This window comes from Eptatretus burgeri, chromosome 1 (assembly GCF_056783735.1).
Source record: "Eptatretus burgeri isolate ZD-2024b chromosome 1, Ebu_testis_v1, whole genome shotgun sequence".
Taxonomy (NCBI): domain Eukaryota; kingdom Metazoa; phylum Chordata; class Myxini; order Myxiniformes; family Myxinidae; genus Eptatretus; species Eptatretus burgeri.
In genome coordinates, this window is record NC_140961.1 from 31,390,533 (window position 1) to 31,411,168 (window position 20,636).

At 42.0% G+C, this 20,636-nt stretch overlaps 1 protein-coding gene across 4 annotated transcripts in view; it reads left to right on the forward strand.

The window, feature by feature from the left end:
• Nucleotides 1-19,697, forward strand: part of LOC147034168 (sodium-dependent phosphate transporter 2-like) — a 48,424-nt gene extending 28,727 nt beyond the window's left edge. For 3 of the 4 annotated variants that reach the window (XM_085877784.1, XM_085877760.1, XM_085877769.1), the window contains 6 exons: nt 1,601-1,819; nt 2,130-2,322; nt 3,355-3,741; nt 9,852-10,037; nt 15,270-15,354; nt 16,449-19,697. In XM_085877784.1, the coding sequence (XP_085733910.1) occupies nt 1,601-1,819; nt 2,130-2,322; nt 3,355-3,741; nt 9,852-10,037; nt 15,270-15,354; nt 16,449-16,607 (1,229 nt within the window). In that variant the 3' untranslated portion in view covers nt 16,608-19,697. The remainder of the gene's footprint in view (nt 1-1,600; nt 1,820-2,129; nt 2,323-3,354; nt 3,742-9,851; nt 10,038-15,269; nt 15,355-16,448) is intronic. The other variant, XM_085877776.1, reaches the window with a different exon arrangement.
• The last annotated feature ends 939 nt before the right edge of the window (nt 19,698-20,636 follow it).

Here is a 20,636-nt window from a genome sequence, read left to right on the forward strand (position 1 = left end):
AGCTTTCCTGGAACATAGTTGAGGTGAGCTTCTGGGATGGTGTGCTATCCGTCCATAAACACTTGCAACTTCTCCGAAACTGCTGATGGGATTGTGACAAAATTTGGCTAAAATGATATTTGGTGTGGTTGAACTCAAGTTTGTTCATAGTATCCTCCATCTCCACCTAAATGTAGGTCATCCCAAGGTTTAAAGGGACCAAAAGCACTTGAATTTTGATCTAGTTTGGCCGCCATTTTGGAATTCAGGAAAACCTTTAACGATCTTCTCTCAAACCGGCTGACCGATCAATGCGAAACTTTAAATTTGTGATCAACTATCCAAGGGAAGAAATAGTTTGTTCACAATGACCTTATCAGTCACCTGGTATGGCAGCCATATTTGATCAAAGGAAAAGCTTTAAAATTCATCTTTTCTGAAACCGCTTCACCGGTCAATGCAAAACTTAAATTATATGATTGACTACTTTTGGGAACATTTGATTAATTTAAGAAGCCGATCCGAAATACAATATGGCCACCAGTGATGTCATAATACAGAAAGTAGTCAATATCTTCAATTTTGAATTGTATATACCTTGGATTTGCACCTTATCAAATGGGGCTGATATTGACACAAATTGAAGTGGGCAATATCTCAAACTAAGGCTCCTCATAGACAGCAGGCAGTTGCACAACTGTGTGAACATCATGTCAATACTACCAAACCTAGAATGTGTATTCTAAATCCAGCTCTTATTTTTACCCTGATCCATCCATCACTCCAATTTTTGGCAACCAGCCAGGTGAGCTACAGGACCATTAGTCCAATATTTTAAATAATTATGATTATCGAAGTTTGCATGACGACTGATCTTTACCCCCTGTTAATGCACTTATAACCAGTTTATCCTTTTCCTCCACCACCAAAGGTGAACAGAGGCTATGTTTTCACCCCTGTCTGTCGGTCTTTGTCTACCTGTCTGTGAACAGGATATCTCAAAACGTGGGCAGATTCAGATGAAATTTGGTGGAGCGGTTTGGTGTGTCACAAGGACAAATTGATTCGATTTTGGTAAAGATCTGAATCCGGATCCAGATACTAGAATTTTAAAAGTGGTTCTTCACCATCGAGAAATTGAGCCAAAACGGTACATAGCATGATATCTCAAAAAGTTGTGGAGGGATTGTGACAACTTGGTGGACGAGTTGGTTAGAATACAAGAACAAGCCAATTGATTTTTGGTTTTGGTCAGCTGATCCGGCCTATCGGTGGGATACAAAACGTATTCTGTTCACCCTGGCGGAGCTTCGTGCTTTTCTGAGTCCCATTCCAGTTTCTTATGCTGCAATCATGAATGCCTCCATCTGTATTTACTTCTTACTTTGTCTGTCTTTTCGACTTGTTTCTGAAGTTCAAAAATGACATTTTATCATTGCCGTAATATAAATAATGTGCTGTTGTGATCTTTGATTCTCATAATTAAGTAATCGTGGAATTAACTGAGGATTAAATTTGACTAACTGTGATTGAGGAGGGGTTGCAATTTTGCAGGTAAAATCCTGTATTTTTATGCTGGTATGTAATCGTTTGTTCAGATGTTGTAATTTTTCTCCAACAGCCCTCTCCAAAGATGTAGTCTCTTGTGAAGGTTTGGAGTCTGAACCAGGATCCCAATGTCGAGATGAAAATGACAAGATAGTTGTAAAGGATGGTGGGATCGATGGAAATGCACAAGGAACAGATTTTGGAAAAAGCTCCTTGTGCGACCATATATCCAATGGAGGAAAACACCTGAGGAGCAATTCGACCACTGTCGTCATTGACAACTGTTTGAATGGTCAGCTTTAGGTTTATGCATATATATATATATATAAATTTTTTTATGTTTTGTGCATCTCTTAAATTTGGTGCAAACTCGATTTTGCTTTTGAGGAATACTAATAGTTTGTGAGAGACCATGCTTCCTGCATTATCTGTTGCAAAGGTCATGAAATGGCATTTGGTGGAAGGTGGTGGGGATTTATACTTTAACTTTTGCTTGTTTTTGTTCTTTGGCTCTTCCATCCCCCTTTTGTGAACTTTTGCAAGAGCTGTTTGTTTTTTTTAAAACACCCAGAGAGTAGCGGTTTGTATTTCTTTTCTACCAGACAAAGTACATACAAATGGCTACTGCAAAGTCGTGGTAAATACAGATGTGGCAGTGACGGCGTCTGTAAGCCGCTTGGCAAATGGCCACTACAACACCATCCACAAAGATTCTGGCCTTTGCAAGGAACTCCTGCAGAAAATTCACTTGGACCGCATCCTGGATGGCTGTGGCAATGATCCCCAGCCCAACAAGTATGTTTTGTGACTATGCGAGCCCCCTCTAAAGGGGGAGAGGGAGGGGGGTACAGAGTCGAGATGAAAAATATACAAACCGGTGGCGGATGTGCAAGAGATTCCAGTTGAGTGAGGAGGAGGAGTGGTAGTGTTGGTAGGTTGAAGTGGGAGGGGGGAAGGTGGTGATAGATTTAATTTTACTTTCGCTAGACAAAAAAATTGCCTTCTTTGTGCCAACGCCGACAATCACCAGAGGCGTTGTGTTTTCTGGTTGTCCATCTGTGATAGGTTTTTGTTTCCGCAATAACTTTAAGTTATTAAAGTTATAACGGTTAAAAGGAATGAAGGCAAACTTGATGCAAGTATGTAATAATGATGCAAATATGAACTTTGGATTTTTTTTTTTTTCAGTCAAAGGTCAGAGGCCTTGTTTGGTTAAAATTCTGTTAACGTGCTAACTTGTGAACCATTGATTGGATTTTGACCAAACTTGATCCAAGTATGTATAATGATGTTAAGATGAACTGATGAGATTAGAGGTCATGTCAGGTAAAAATGTGATACTTGATAACAGCAGAAGGGATTTAAATCAAACTTGGTATGATGTAATAATGTGTGTGGAGGTATGTCTGCCGATGATGCGACGTCGAAGAGTGCCGGTCTAGGATATTATAAATTAATTTTTCAAAGGTGTGTGTGCATGCGTGCGTGTGTGATGGATGTTGAGATGGCCAACTTTTATTTCTTCATTTTTTTTGTCCCTCTGATTAGAGTTGGGAATGCTGTCATTCTTCATCATCTGCCTCATTCTTAACCCCTCCTATTCCTTCAACTTTAGAATGAATGGAAATATTTGATGATTGTGGACTGCAACCTGTATGCTATGATCTTTGCTAAATATTCACCCCTTAACTTTTTCTGGTTACAAGACTATCCAATTAATATGTTGACTCAGAATAAATGGAACTCACTGTTTCCAGTGACGTAAAATACTCCCCCCCCCCCGCCCAACACCTGTTTTCTTCACTCTCTGTTACCACCTTTACACAGGCCCTTGCAGCGGCATAACAGCTACTCTACATACACGGCAGCAATCTACGGCCTCCCTACACGCAATTCGAGCCCCGAGTTCAGCCACCTGCGACACGCCGATGAGATGGAGATGCAGCCTGATGTCAAGTCGCGGTTCCGCTATGACAGCTATTCCAGCTACTGCAATGCTGTAGCAACAGATCCGGAGGGCATCGTTGTGGCGACTGGACTTTCAGAGTCTGAGGAGTGTTGCGACTGTGATGGCAAGGGTGCCCAGATGGAAGCAAAACCAGCAAATAAAAACAGCAAGGATGAGGACAAGCCAGAGGTTTATCTTCTCTTTCACTTCCTCCAGATCCTCACTGCCTGCTTTGGCTCCTTTGCTCATGGTGGCAATGATGTGAGGTAAATGGTGGTGAGGTCGATGGAACCTGGTACATTAAAATATTTTTGCATTCTACTTTACTCATGGCTACAATTAGGTGAATTTTATCCTGCAATTGTAGGCTTGACATTGGAATCAAAATCAAATTGTATAATAATATAAACTTGCAGGTTAAAAAAAATATTGAAGCCAGGTTGAAAGTGAAATCAGACGGACATATACATATATATTTTTTCGTGTGAAGCGAGCTGATAATGATATTTTTCTTTGGCACTTCCATGCTGCCCTTGTTTTTATTTTATCACAGAATTAGAAAGTGATTGTGCCAGCTTGATGTACTTTTTGTTCCCTCAACACCTGCTCCCTTCAAGAGCATTGCGAAGTCATCTCCCCCCCCTGCCCTTGCAGGGGGTGGGGGGGGTTGTGCCCATGACCTGACTCTGGGTACTACCAACACATTTGGTGTAGCTGGACCAGCACTTTTTTTTTTTTCAGGTCCAGATCCAGATCCTGCCCATCAATGGGTTATAAAACATAACTATTCAGCCTGGCTTCGGTATGTGATCTATCTAGTGCCATTCTAGTTTCATCTGTGGTATGGCCTGACAAAAAGTTGATGGTAGAGAAAATTATCTTTTCACATCAGACCGTTACTAGAAGCGCAGATGACCGAGCATTCAACATTCAAAATTTTCTGGTCAAAAGAGCTGATGGTTTTGTTTTATAGTTTAGCCCTCAATGGAAGCATGTTTGTGAGTGATAAGGCTGAACTGGCAATCTTTGTACGAGGAGTCGCCAAAACTTTCAAGGTCATTGAGGAACTGCTCGACCGATGTCCATTGAAAGATACACCAATGGGACAAGCTATTTTTGATGTACAGTGCTATAACGTGCCTTGGTGAAATTCAATCTTCCAGACAACAAACTTTTTGGTCTAACAATTGATGGAGCTCCTGTGATGACAGGCAAGCACAATGGATTAGTTGGTGTAATGCTCAAACCAGTGTCTCATGAAGTCTTCACTGCATCATTCACCAAGAACAGTTGTGTGTGGAGACCCTGGAGATGGACCACTTGATTATAAGGTCCAGAGGTGCTCAATCGCAGTTCACAGTCTTTTTTTTTTACAAAGGTAGGATCAGACCATGATTATGTTGTTTGCTTCAGCAATGTTCGTTGGCTCAGCAGGGCGGCCACACAAGTCAGATTCTGGTCACTGGTCAGTCACAAAGAAAGGAAAAGATGTAGGCTTCATGGACATTGATGAGTGGTTGATTGACTTGACATCACAAAGTATCTTGCAGACTTGAATGGAAAGGATAAGTTTGGAAGCAAACTGTGTGAGTATGTTCATTCAGAAACAGACGATTATGAAGAAAGTTGTCCATTTCACCACAAAATCAATAAGGCATGCTGAGACAGTGAACCATGAAAAGTATTCTGCACTGACCCTGCAGTCTGAGAGATGGTTTCCAAGAATGATTTGTAGATTTTAAAGATCACTGTGATTAACTGAAGCTGTTTGCAGATCCATTTTCCACTAAAGCTCTTGACATGTTCCAACTGGAACTAATTGAGATCCAAAAGGACAGTGACAGGAAGAGAAACCGTTTTGTGATTATCTTTTCTCAAGAAGAAGCATGTTTGAATGGGTTAGAGAGGTCAAAGCTGGTTGAGAATCGGTTGATGACCTTCCACGTGAACATGTTCCGTCAACAGCTGCGACTCGTGCAAATATCCAAACAATTATTCATCAACCGGTTTTAGGCATCTGCCACATTTCTGTGTGTGTGATGTTGCAGAAGTAGGTGGAATTTGACCCATTTGTCATGCACCACCTCAACCTTCATATGTTCATATAATTTACAATCATCACCTTCTCTGACCTTAAGGTCACTGGATGCAGAAAATACAGAAGAATCTTCTACTTATTTGTACAAAATCATGTATGCCTCGATTTTTATGGATGCATTATGTTTATGGTATTCTCCATCAGACTGTATACGTGAGGTTTTGTTCTGAGGCTAGTCTCAGGTCGCATGTTAGGCTGAAGTTGTTGTTTTTGTTTTGGGGTTTTATTTTTATTTTGTTGAAATGAAAAGCAAATTTTCTGTTTTTGCTTTATCACATCAATAATCGTCCCTTTGCAGTGCTACAAAAGAGCTTTAAAACCGATACATAGATCAACTCCACATTGCAAACCAAGGACGTTGTGGTGAATTTGGTGAAATTCCCCATTGGCATAGATCAAGGTAAAGAGTTTGACCTCTATAATCTCAAAAACCAGATGACCTTCAAAGCTAAAGGTTTGCATTGTTTCATTTGGTACTGCTACCTTCCAGTTCACCACGTTTTATTGAAATCCAAGAGGATTACATGAAAAATTATTTTTACGATGAGTGGCTGGAGTTATTGGATATCACTGCAAAGTGTATGTTGAAACCTTCATCTGCGTTTTCCTCTTTTGCTCTTCCCTCCTCCCACCCCTCCCAATGACTGACGTTGACTCAATTGGAAACGGTTACTAAAGTTGTAGTGGTGTTCAGTCGGTGTTGATGCTTTCCTGGCTTTTGGAAAGCCATTTTTGACATGACATTTGCTTGCATGATTTGAGCTGAAAATTGAGCAGAATTTCTTTTTTTAGATTTGTCCAATTATTTCTTTCTTTCTTTCGTTCTTTTGCATTAATCAGTCGAACGTAGCATACTCTTACCAGCATTGGTACTGATAATGGAGTTCCTGGGTGAATTGTTATTTAGCAAGATTGCCCGCATTAAGTTTTGTAATTTGTCAACTCTTGTCCCATTTTTTTTTTCGTTTTTGAAAAAAAAAAAAACATTTAGGCAGTGCAAATGTTCCTTCAACACTCACAGAAAACAACTCGATACACTGCATAAGCGATGGCAGGAAGCAGACCATCCAACAGGATATGCAAGCTACATTACCATAAACTGACTTTAATGAAGCTTGAAGAGCAATGCTGTGAAAATTATAAAATTCATGGAACACCTTACCCCATGCAGTGTTGAGAAAGAGGACATGGGAAGGATGTTATGAACTCTTGCTTTGCGTTTCCGAGCATGATCTATATTAGCTTTGTTTGTGAACTTTGAATAACAGGTGCGATGGCAACCATCCAAAGCTGATCGATCAAACAGAACAGTCCAGAGCTGAACCTTCTGCCAACTCTTCTTGGAGAAACTGACGATTTTGGAACGAACTTTGAAAAAAAGATGCACTTAAGTAAACACGTAGTTGCATCGTTAGACGCCACCAATTTGTCTGAATGTTGCTGGTTTTACAACCTCGGAGCGCGCTGCAAATTTTATTGATCATGCCGACGTATTTTGAATAAGAACTACTAAACAGGTTTTTGGAAATGCAAACAAGGCTATTTGTGCTCTGTAGTGGTCAAATATATAATTCCATTGAAATAAAATGAAGGTTTTAAAAGTTAAATTTTAAAAAGTTGATGCACCGTGTTAAATTAGTTATTTGTGCTTCTAGTTTGTGTTCTTTATGATGTCCCAAAAAAACCCCACAAATTTCCTGTTTGGAATGATTTTCCATTTTCATAGACAGACAAGCAAGCAATCGCTTTCCCATGCTTGGGACGAAGTTCCGTGCAATTTGCCAAATTCAGAGCCAAAGTACTACTGAACTGCCAGTTCGTGTTCCGATTCGTTTTCTGCATTGTTCAAAATGTTAAATTCAATTTAAATTCAGCAATTCCTCAACAATAGAAATGGACTGACAGAAAGAGTGAACTAATTGCTCTATCCCTGCTTTGCCCTATGCGTGTGGGGTAATAATCGAGTTGCTTAAATAATGAGGGATGTTCATCGATGAAACGACAAGGAATGTACTGGAAACAGATACCAAAGCACACCATGAAATGGCCTGTAACCCAATCGCAGGGTAGTGAATGATGAGGGCACAACTTGACTCTACTTACTGTTTACCTTTCATGGCCAACCACCCATGAGGGGTATTGAGAAACGAAGGTTAAAATAGACATAAACATCATCATTTCTGTAACCACCTTTTATGAGAATTTCTTTGATGTGATTTTTGTCTGCTTCTGTGAATTCAAAAGTCAGCATCCATTTGGCTTTCCAAATCAGCCTATCGTGGGGTTTTGATCTACGGAAGAAAATTGCTAATCGTTGAGTTTCAGTGGCTCAATTCTTTTTTGAAGGAATGAAAAGACTATGTGATGACAGGATAAAGATGGCATTGTACAATATGGCTTCTGCAACTACGAGTGAGGATTGAATAGGTGGTTGATTTGGATCTGTCAGTTCCCCTTCACCCAGCACCCCCCCCCCCCTTCATGAAGAGCCATAGGCTAGTCTGTGCTTTGCTGAACTCCCCTACCACCACCCTTCTCTTTCTGGTCCTACATGCAGACATGAGAGCATTGTAGAATCTTACGAATATGTTGACATGAGATAAACTGCATTCGATGCTGCAAGGCCTCTGTGGCATTTGGTGGTCAGTGGAAAGAAATGGTTGGCGAGATGGGAATTCTAACAAGTGACCATTGTGCAATCGTTTTGCTGAGCCTACACAACAACCTATTGTAAACACAAACGTTCACTACTTTAAAGTCCAAATCGTAGAATGAGTCAACAAAGCAGAATGCAGGAGCTGTGTTGGCTTGGAATTTCACCCCTTCCCTTTCCAGCCCCTCTCCCCTCTCCCCTCCCCCCCACCCCATACTTCCCTGCCCCCTCCCAGCAATCTGTCCTCTTTACAAATGTATCCTGGAAGCTGTTCTTGGACATTGTACAAATCGTAGAATTATCAATCTGTCTTAAACCCACAACACATGTTTGGCATTCCCTTTTTAACATTTGCCTCATGATGCTGGGATCGCAGGATCAAATCGCACGTACCATCCCGATTGGTTCAATGTCTATTGTCCTAATTATAGAGGAAACAACCTTGCTCGTGCCAAGTCCAAGAATTGGGGAACTTTTGTAGTGGGGTTGCAGTGGCAAAGCCACTGTCCGAGATTAATGTACAGCACGTTCATTCGGGGCATTAAGTACTCCGTGTCCCTTATTGGTTTAAATCTAAAAAGCTATTTCAGAATCTCAATCTGCAGCTTGTTTGTTTGCTTGTTAGCTTGTCCCCTGCGCAGCAAGCAGTCTGTGTATCCTGGCCGTGACTTTTTAAAAAAAAAATTAGTTTGAACCATTTGAGCTTTTGTCATCAAATTTTCAACAAAGCTTTATTAGAAAAATATGGAGAAGACAATTAATAATTTGGTCAAAAGATCCAACGTCACAAAATCGTCAATTTCATCCAATTGACCTGAAATTAAAAAAAAATTTGAATGTTGGATCACTCGATTGGTTCAATCAAAAGGTAGAAGCTAATTGTTTTATTTTTTTTTGAGATCAAAAGGTCAAAGTTGCATAAAATTGTCAATTTTGAACTGGTTGACCTGAAATGTTTTTGTATTTTTTTAATTTTTTTTTTTAGCTGTTTTCGGCATGTTCAGCATGTGGAAGAAGAAGTCCGAATACAAAGCGGACGTGCACCGATTTTTGCATTTTCAGATGCTTTCTTGTTTTATTTGCGGTAATTTTCACTCGTCTGTACGGCTATCCGACTATTGTTGACAATTGTGAGCTTTATCTATCTTCATGGTACTTCTGGTTTGTTTATTTGCTCTTAAAATGCCACGCGCTGCTTTGTCTGCCTCATAAAAAAACAAATGCCATAAATCATCCTCGTATACTTATTTGTCCTCAGCAGTTTAATCAAGATTTATAAACTTCATGGCAGATCTTCCAGCTTTTGATGTAATTTTGAATGTTTAGGAGGGGAGGGGGGGGGGGGGGTTCCACAGCAGCTGTTAGAATATAAAAGGAGAAAGGTGATGGTATACTTCAAATGAGATGCACATCATCCAAAGAGGTGCGATCGCATCTGCTTTTTGGTTACAACCAGCCCTGTCGGAGGTTTAGCATTACCACGACACGACTTGACCACAGCGAGATCACTTTATGCACCAATCTCCTATAATGAATGATAGAAGTTCAAAATCTTTGATTGTGAGTTTGCTTGCTTGAACCTGGCTGACTCGTTTCAATGAACTTTGCCCCCTCATCGTGTGCAGTAATGCCATCGGGCCATTGGTGGCACTTTGGTTGATCTACAGTGAAAAAGGTGTGCTGCAGGAAACCACTACGCCAGTGTGGCTGCTCTTCTACGGCAGTGCAGGGATCTGCATAGGCCTTTGGGTGTGGGGCAGAAGAGTCATCCAGACTCTGGGCAAGAACCTGACAACCATCACCCCTTCCAGGCAAGTCTGGGAGGATAGAGTTTGCAGTGCCATCACTTTAGACCTTCCAGCTTTGTGCTTCAGAGAAATAGTGAAAAAATAAAAAAATTTTTACTGATGCGTAATGTTCTGATCCGAAGAACCATACTCTGTGTTACAGAGGGTTGGTTCTGCCATCGCAATTTCTTGGCCAAGGGTCACGCTGGGCAGTTTGCCATCCCTTAACCAGCATTGGTTATGGCAGGAATTTGAAATGTTGCTCGGGTGCCAGTGATTGTTCACCTTCTCTTCGCAAAGGAGACTGTGGGATCTTTAATGTCCACCAGCTTCTTCTTGCATATGGCAGCTTGGCTGCTGTGTAGCTATCATTTTGTTGGGCATGCCTGTGCCGCTGATACTGTGCCCCGAGACCAGTACACTGGTACTCATTTCGCCGACCTCAGAAGGATGACTGGCTGAGTCAATCCCACCTGGTGTTAATTCAGCGGAAAACGGGGTTCGAATTCGGGACCCTAAGATCCCAAGCCGGCCACCCTCAGCGCTAAACCAACATCAGGCTGTCCACCAACTAATACTGGCAGACTGGGCGCCGAGTTCAACGTCCTCTTGAGGGATGGCACACATTGATGAATCACCCAGCCTATGAAACATTGGGATTACGGTTTATAGCAGGTTTTGGATTCAAACCATGCTTGATGACTTTGACGTGAGTGTGCATACCTCTATCCATCCTGTTAGCCCATGTAATGTTCTTACATTTTATATATAATTAATGCTGAGATGAGATTCAAACCCAGACTGGATGGCTCAGACGAGTTTAGATGTCAGTTTCAGACTGGTTGGTGAAACCCAGTACAGAAGTGGCTTTTAGTATTGGACCACGATATGTAAAAAAAACACATTTGAGCAAATTCTTCGAGTCTACCTGTGAGCCCCAGATGCCTGAAACCTCGCAGAGAAACAACTGTCGAGTTTTCCTTCAGGTGCAGGATAATTAAAGGCAACATTCCTGTAACCCAATGAACATCATTTGAGATGCCGTTTTCACCCGTGAGCAGCACAGGTGACTTAGTTGTACAAATTAAGTTTATACATGAACTGATACGGCAGTCACGTGTCGGGCTGTTGGCCACTGCCAGCTTGTAAAAGAACCCTCCACCTTCGTCTTGACATTCTCCCTCCCCCACCGTTTCCCACCCCACCCACTATGACAGATGGCTCAATTGTTCATGCGGTACGAATGGGTTGGGAGTCTTATTGCAGGTCTGCCGTATCATCGTGCTTAAGCAGTTCCCTCTTCGTGTGTCCAGGGCAAGTTGTTTAGGGTTGGGTGGGGGAGAATGTAATCTGCATGGATAACCCACTTGGTTCTCAACGCATTGCGGTTACAATCCATATTGCATGTCTAAATTGTTTGTTTTTCAAAAGGCTCGATTCATATGATTCTGCCTATCATTGCATGAAACTCGCAAATCTCAAACTTCGTAGCTCATGTAATCAACTTTGGAGATAACAGATTTGTTAACCTCCGCCATCGAAGATGGATGGAGGTTACTGTTTTCACCCCTGTCTGTTTGTTTGCGAACAGTATTACAGAAAAACTCCTGGACGGATTTCGACGAAACTTGGTGGGGGGATTGGGTATGGTCCAAGGATCATGCCATTAGATTTTGGACTTGGTCCAAAAAATACATTTCGATTTTATTTGAAAAATATTTGAATTTTTTTGCATTTCTACATGTTTTAAGTGATTTCCAACCCCCCCAAAAAAATTTGTGAGAAAAAAAAAAACTTAGAAATTTTGCAACTTTTTTTCAAAAAAATTTAGATTTTATTTTTTTGGCATTTCTACATCGCGTCGATATAGAGCCTGGTGTTGGCGCAGTGGTTAGGGCAGCGGCTTGGGATCCAAAAGGTCCTGAGTTCAAGCCCCGTTGGGCCACTGAATTAATACACCAGGGGGTTGACTCAGCCTGTCATCTTTCCGAGGTCGGCGAAATGAGTACCAGTGTACTGGGCCGGTGTATACCCCGGTTAAAATAGGTGTACCATATCCCTGTGTCGTAAGAGGCGACCAGGGTTGTGTCAGGAAGGGCAGCCGGCGTAAAACATGTGCCAAATCACTATGCGGATCATACGGATGATCCGCTGTGGCGACCCCTAACCGGAGCAGCCGAAAGAAGAAGAAGACATGGCGTTGATATAGTTTAGTTTATTCAATCGTGGTTCAGTAGAGTCTGATCCATTTTGACCTGCAATGAATAGGATATCAGGTTCACTTAAGTGACCCAGCAGTATTTGCGGCGGAGGTTTTGCACTCGACAGAGTGCTCCCCCTCTCGTTTGGTCTCAGGTTCTAAATGGTTAGTCAGATTGACACACAAATTGTCAGAGTTATTCTTGTTTGTTTTTATTATCCCCCGCCGCATGGCGGAAGGGGATATTGTTGTCACCCAGGTCGTCCGTCTGTCCAGGCGTCAGCATTTGTAGCTGTGAGTGCGATAACTCATAAACTGTTCGCCGTATCGATTAGAAATTTGGGTCACACATGCACCACCTGAAAAGGAAGAACCTTATTGATTTTGGGCGTGGCCGGATCCAAGATGGCCGACTGGGACGGCCATCTTGAAAAAAATGCTTTTTCGCCATATCAATTTGAAATTTAGGTCGCACATGTACCACCTGAAAAGGAAGAAACCTATTGATTTTGGATGTGGCCGGATCCAAGATGGCCGACTGGGGCGGCCATGTTGAAAAAAAATGTATTTTGTAATAAATGGAAAACCGCTTATCTGATTTCAATTATTTTTGGTTACTACGTTCCTCACCCCTGGGGAACTTTTTCCAGATGATGACCAAATGGTGTCTTGTTTCCAATTCACCTCATTATCTGGAATATGTATGACCTTTTTCATTCAATGGCGGGGGATACCCCATCTCTGATGGTGTATTTTTATTTTATGTTAAAAGTGGGTGCGAATGAGCTTTTCTTTTTTTTTGGATATAAAATATTGTTATGGCTGTGGAAATTCGCAAACCACCATTCAGGGCCCGGAGGTAAGATATCTCTAAGTACATGTGTAGTTGGCCCCAAACCCGTTGTATAGAGGGAATTTATGTGATTCATTCGGGCTGCGACGCTTTGAGATAGCAGTTTTTCTGTTCTATCTTTATTTTGAACCAACCACGTCTCAACCGCCATCACACAACAACCACCACGCCAGCCATCGTCACCAACTGCAACCACGCTCCAACCCTCGGACAACAACAACAACAACGCCAACAGCCACGACCTTTACCTTCACAACTCGCTCCCACATCATCACATCACCGCCATTCCCAAACGGCACCATAACCATCAAACCACCACCGAAAACCCTCCACCACCTTCACCTCTCTCCTTCTTCGGCCATTCCCGCACCACCTGTGAACACTGAACGTTGGGCTGTCTCGGGCCCGTTCGGCGTTTGGTGCCGAGCGCACCGAGCCGCGAGCGTGAATAGCGGCCTTTCTGAGGGAAAATTCGGATCAAAAACGCTACACGCCCACTTTTCCTCCGTCCAATTAGCGAGCGTGAGGCGGCTTGGCCCCGCCTCCAGGCGCGTGTGTGAGAAGTTGATATCTGCAAATTCTAGGATCAGGGGAGATTCACGCCCCCGTTTCCTCCGACCAATGGGTGAGCGTGGCTCCGCCCCGAGGTCATTCTGATCCGAATATTTGCATATTAGCTGCTCCTGCCAGCCTATAAGCAGGCGAGCACAAGGCAAATGAGGAGAGTTGGGTTCTGGAGTCGCCGAGAGAGTTTTGGAAAAGAGAGTCGGGTCGGTCGGGTGAGGAGAGTGCGGAACGGAGAAGAGTCGCGGTGGAACTGCAAGCAAGGGAGCTCGGGTCCGAGGCGAGAAGGACGGCGGTCGGCGACGAGGTTACGGAGTGGGGAATCGCTCGTCTCATCGCAGGACCCAAGCCAGCCAGCCAGCCATCTCCCTCCCCCAGGGCATCAACAATTCCCCCTTTCCCACACTCTGAGATCGTGCAAAAGGGGGCCCCGTTCCCACCCCATCCCAAACGTCGTGCCAACGAAACACGCCAAGAGCAGCACGGAGTCGGGGCACAGCCGCGCGGCCACATTTGCGGCTCGCCCGCCAACGAGTCACGAGGACGCGGGTAGGACCCCCCCCCCCGGTCTCGTGGACCTGGCCGCTCCTCCAGGTCACGCGCACATTTGGCCTACAGGCCTGTCTGCCTCCTTGTCTATGAGGGTGGCATCTTTTCTTTGCTTTTGTGTAAATGTGTGTTGGCGCAGTCTGTAAAGTAGAACTGTATAAGTGTTGCCGTGTGTGCGCGTAGTTGGTAGTAACTCTGCGTCGTTGTTGTTTTTTTATTTTTATTTTTAATTGCTTTATGTGCATTTTGACTGTATGGCTGTATATACGTGTTTTCCGTGTGCCGGGAAATAAATGTGCATTGTGTGAACTGTTTTTCCCGTTTCGCTTCGACTTTTCTTTATTGACCCTCCATCCTGCTTCACGTAAAGGGTTCGTAGCGGGTGCAAAACGCCCGGTAAATAATCTGAACCGTCGAGGTCGACGATGACACCGCTCGGTTATCCTGATAGTACGGAATGGGCCACCCAAGCGGCTCGTGTCCGGAGTCGACTTGCGGCGAGGTACGATCGCCCGGTTTACCATCCGCGTGGGTACTTAGTTAGGTAGGTCGAGTTTGGTGAACAACCCTATCCTACGCTGGTGGCTGATTGGTACGATTGTGGTGAGGTCGAAAGGCCCACCCGTGACTGGCTCTGGGCGATAGTTCCCGGAGGGTCACGACTGAATTGTCCGTCCGGTGGGCGACGTGCCGCGATCCGAGTTACGTGGCCCTCCACACGCCGGCGGGCGTGAATTCGCAACAATATAATACCTCGATCAACATTCGACTTGCTGATTGATGCTCAAGTATAGGTTTGAATGGTTCGGGTCCCCCACCTCCGGTCAAGTGGCTATTTTTTTATTAACCTCATCTTCGATCATTCATGGTTTCCCAGCCGTTGTCAACCACAGTGCTCAGCTGCGCTGGTTTTATACATCATTCCAATGTGCGATAATCCAAATGTTATGCCAGTGTGAATGGCTCAAAATGCTTTCCAGTACTCAAAATATCCCCGTGAAGGATATTGAAGGTGAGTTTTGAGTGTTTTGATGGCTTTCATGTTTTGACATTTTTATTTTTATTTCTTTTCCATTCTATTCAACTGCAGTGGATTCAGCATCGAATTGGCATCTGCTCTGACTGTTTTGCTTGCTTCAAACTTTGGCATCCCAGTTAGCACCACACACTGCAAGGTGAGTGATTTGATGGGGGTTGTTGTCACACCAGCATCTAACTGAACCGATCAACCTTTGTCCTTCAAAATGAGGAGCCCATTATATGTGATTGGTTCCAATTTTTGCAAACCTCATCTTTCTGTATCTATTTAGGGGCTGTCCAAAATTATCAACATGTTCGCAGTACTGTACTACGAAGAGTAGCTCTTTTCAAGGCCCCCCTTCTCGCTTCCCCCCAAATTAGTAGTTTTGTCAAGAGTGCATGCACTCATTGAACACTATATGCGTACACACATGTAAATTATTGCAGCGTGCCTGTCATACGAAGCGAGGCTTGCCATGTCGGTGTAATACGTGTGGTGCTTTTGATCAAGCTGTGGGATTTTTTTAATGCCTGAATTTATTTTAATTTTTTTTGGTTTTATTTTATTTTATTTTAATTATATATTTTGTACATGTTGAATGCAAAATCTTTTGTTTTTCTTCATTTTATTGAGCTGTGTGTTTTTCTTTTCTCCTTTTTTCCATTTTTAAAATATTTTTTAAAGTCAATTGCAGGTTTAAAAATCATCATTTTTCAAAAAGCATGTAGTCATACATGCATAGCAAACCCCCTCCCCCCTTCCTGTTCTTGTACAACAGTGAACATGTCGACAATGTTGGATGGGCCAAAAATAATCTGATCATCTCTGCTTGTACTCAATTATTGTAAAGTTCATTTTCCTTACTTTGTCTGTCAATGTCATTCGCCTCCCTTTTTTTTTTATTATTATTCTTGGTTCCCACAGGCGTTTGACAGATTTACTATTTTTATAATTATCTTGAGCTATTGGTATGGAAATCCCAAAATAGGCTGTCGACATATGCAAGAAGAAGAAGAAAAAAGGTTTATAGGCGAGGGAAGGGTGATTGATTGTATGGGGTGGTAAGAAGAGAGTGGGAGTGGTGATAATTGTTTTCTTCATATATATACTGTGATACTAAAGGATTTCAGGACAAACTCAACACCCAACGTTCGCCCCCCCCCACCCCTTTCCCTGGCCTATTGGTATTTTACCTGATCACATTCGGCGATGGGGCTCTCCTGAGAATATCTCCTGTGTGCCCTTCAGGTGGGTTCTGTGGTCTCTGTCGGCTGGCTACGCTCACACAAGGCTGTGGACTGGAGGCTTTTCAGGAACATCTTTATGGCGTGGTTTGTGACAATCCCAATTGCAGGGCTGTTCAGTGCCGCAGTCATGGCTTGTTTCATCTACTTCCTGCACATCTAGCCATGGGTACAAGAATAGCTTTGACTTTAAACAGGGAAGTGTTATATATGTGATCGCATTAAGAATGTTCTTGTGGCAGTGCAAACTACGATGCAGGTTGAAATGACCCTACCAAGGGCAGAACAGCATCATTCTTCAGGTTTGCTAAAATCATTTTCACAATTTGTCTTGTTTACATGTTTTGTTTCCAGGTGGACCTCAACTTTCAAAACCAAAAATCTCACTTCTGTTAACATACCCCCCAAAAACTTGCAAAGTTCGATCCCGAATCATGTTTTATCTTTTTGTTACATGTCCTTGTAAAATGCCTGCCGGCATTTGCATCCACCTCCGGAGCGTAAGAATATCTGCACGATGTTTGCTTTGTTATTCTGACATTTTTTTCCCCACTTCCACCCTACATTGACATGTGGAAATTTTTCAGTAATTTTATTGTTCTTGCAAAAAAATGTAAAATGCTATTTTTATTTCTGTTCATATTATCTTTGCCAAATAGGGGGACATGAGGGTGCGAAAGATAATCCGTTAGATGAGCCTGATGCTCGCGCTCGAAGAAATCTCAATTGAAAGCACCATTGAATACGTGGGACAATGCGCTGAAGCACGGAGCGATCTCTCCACTCGCGTCGTGCTTCCGCTTCGGCTTGCCAGCCAATTTACATGCACAATCGCTTGCACTATTGCTTATTAGCCTCGTTGCTTGCATAACTTATCCAATGTCAAACTCTCATTCAAAAGGTTACCAATCCATTTTGAGCGTGATCGGTTGGAAATGCTGCCAACTGTCGCAGTGTATCGTACAATCTTTGGGCGATCGCAACAAAATCTTGCAGATCGTTCGAATGCCGGACACTTTTTTTTTTTTCTTTTGCTCGCATTGCCTGTTGAAAAAAAAATCACCATCGCTATCTTTTGGATTTGCCATCAACTATGGCTTGCTGTGGTATTCCAAAGATGCTTCGTGTTGCTCGGTGCACCCAAACCATTTTAATGAAGTGATGACCTATTGCTACAGGGATGTCGTATTGTTTTTATGTTTTTGTTTTTTTGAGGTTATAAATTTTGAACCATTGCTTTCACATATTTTATGTGTATCGAGTATCTACCACTAAAAAGAATACATGTAATAGCTTTCCACCCCCCCTCCCCATTTTATTTTGTGTGACTGCTTTCATCTCTAACAGACCTGCTTGGTTAGAGGAAGGTTTATGAATCTTTAATCATATGTGTTTTAAACACAGCACACACCTTATTTTCATTAACTTTGATGCAAACTTTGCTTCTTATTTTCCATAGTTCATTGAGATACTTTTTTTTTTTCCAAAGACTATCTGATATTTTTCACCATCAAGATATCTCTTATGACAAGTTAGTGAATTTATTTTTTTTAACTAGCAAAGAACCTGTCCTTATGGAATGGTTGATTCCCCCCACTTTTACGTCTATTATGACTTCTTATAACAGCTTCCACCAGGCGGTGCTGTACGAATCATTTGCTGTATATAGAGAGTTGGGGGCCTGAACCACTGGGACTTTTTCTTCCCCCAACCCCATAAAATATAAATACGAGTTTTCAATTCATTTCCTCCAGCAGTTCAGGGGTACATATAATTAAAACAAACACACGGTATGATAATGCCCCCACTTCTTTGATGTCTGGCTTTCATGCAGATAATTAGGACATTTATTTTGACTTGTAATACCACCACCAACCAGGAGCAATGCTATGCCGTACAGAGTATTGTGGTCCTCCCCTCACCCTGAAATTATTATTAATCTTCTTTGTTTTGTTTTTTTTTTTTACACACCGAAAACCTAGCCATGCACACCCTGAGAACAACTATTGGTTTTCAACTCGTTCCATCCATCCAGTGGTTGAGGAATGCATAGAATTCAAACAAACAAGCACACTTCTTGAATTGCATAGAGTAAGAGTATGATTTTAAGCATTTATTTCTTTTCTCAGGTCCAAGCAGGAACTAGAGCGGCACTTGATAGAGCTCATATATCCACCAGGCTGACCAGTTTACGTTTTTTTTTTATCCCACTGATGGGCCGGATCTGCATCCAGACCTGAACCAAAATCGAATCGGTGGCTTCTTGTCACCGAACTGATCCACAACTTTTTGAGACATAGTGCTATACAGTAAACCCTTTAATATCATGGGTTTCAACCAACCATGGGCAACCTATTGTGTACAGATTTATTTATCACAGTATTTCAATTGCGGTTTTTGAGCTGAGCTCAGTCATTGTTTGTGTCCGCATGTACGATTACCTCCCATCCATTTTAAGCCTTGTTTCTCACGCACCATTAATTGCAGTAATCAGACCAGCATATGGGAACAAAGCTTTTAATTTAAATAATGAATCGTCATTGAAAAGGAGATGACGTACCGAGATCCTGTTGTACTAGATCTACACATTCTCGTGGACACATGACAATAATAACCATTAATAATGGTGCCCAAACGTAACGATGGACAAAATTAATTGTGCCAAAAGGCACACACCCAACCTCCACCAAGTTTCATCTGAATCCGTCAACTTTTTGAGATATCCTGCTCATAAAGCCAAACGGATGAATACATATCCCATGCCCACCTACGGTGGCAGAGGTAAAAAAAAAAAAATTAAAAAAAATCTGGATTTTATACATCTTGTTGATGGCTGCACATATCAGAAGTAAGTAGTTTTCTTTGAGTATTACCATAAATTGCTCTCTGATGTTGTTTCATTGGCAGTAGTTTGTCAACAAATTCTGGGTTTTGAAATTCATTCTATAAGCATTTTTTTTTTCAAATTCAATATCTTCAACAAAATATATGGTGAACTGGATTTACAATTTATCAAGGAGCTTTTGCAATTGTTGTTTTTAATTTTTTTTTTAGATGGGGGACAGTAGTTACATAAATCCTGAAGTATGGTATTTGTATTAAAGTGGAAGTTAAAACGTGAATTGATTCAAAATTTTCAAGGTCAATTCCTTTTATAAATCCATCTCAAATTTAATCCTTGTGCAATATAAAGTACAAAACCAAAAAAGAACTATTTAGTGCTGATATGGAATAAATGCTACAGTGAAGTTTGCTTGCATGTTGTTCAACTCTGTGTTAATGATTTAAATTGCCCAACGTGGGGCATTTCAAAGGTTCAATGAACACAATACGATAGTCCAAAAGTTGAGATGCGGTCACTACAGGGTCCCAGAGGTCAAACTGACTTTCCCCAAGGAATGCTGTTTCCGTAGCTCTGATGGTCGAAACGACCTCACTGATTCATTTGGAAGGATTTGTCAAGTGATTGTAGTCTTTGCATTTCTGATCCTTTATTTACTTTAAGTTCATATTTACACCATACATGTTAACAGACAAAAAGCACAGCCACTACTACTGTATACTCTAATAGTTCCTGTTATCTCTCCACAATTGTAACTTAGTTGGCTTTTACAACTTAACGAGCACAAATTGTGGAATGACACAGGAATGCATATAAATATAGGCATTTTAACATATAACATGAATAATGATGTTGAGAGTTCCTTTTAGGTCGCTCTCCAAGATTAAATGGATGGTCTAAGGTACATAATCGGCAAGCTTTGGGTGGCTGGCAAAAGAGAATAGTGAGATAGCTCATGGTTTCTGGCATTCTTCTTCCTGGCCACAGGATAGCCAACTGGTTGTTCCTTCAAGTGTGACACTGTGAAAACTCTGCTGCTGGGGACCAGATTCATCCCATTTGTCATCACAGTTATTGTGTTCAGCCCTTTCTTCGGGTGATCTTGCGGGTTAGGGAGAGGGGAACTGCCCTTGACAATGGAAATTTGGAGTCATGCAGCAAGAGGGTATGCAAAATAGTGGCATTTGGTGTCATGACTTGACAGTCAGGTTTTTTTATTTTTTATTTTTTTATTTTTTTTAAATAGGCAACATTTTTATGCTCATAAGTTTATTTATTTTTTTAATTATTAACATCACCAGTGAGCCCAAAAACCAAGAGGGTGGCCCTGGGTGGTAAAGCAAAGAAAGA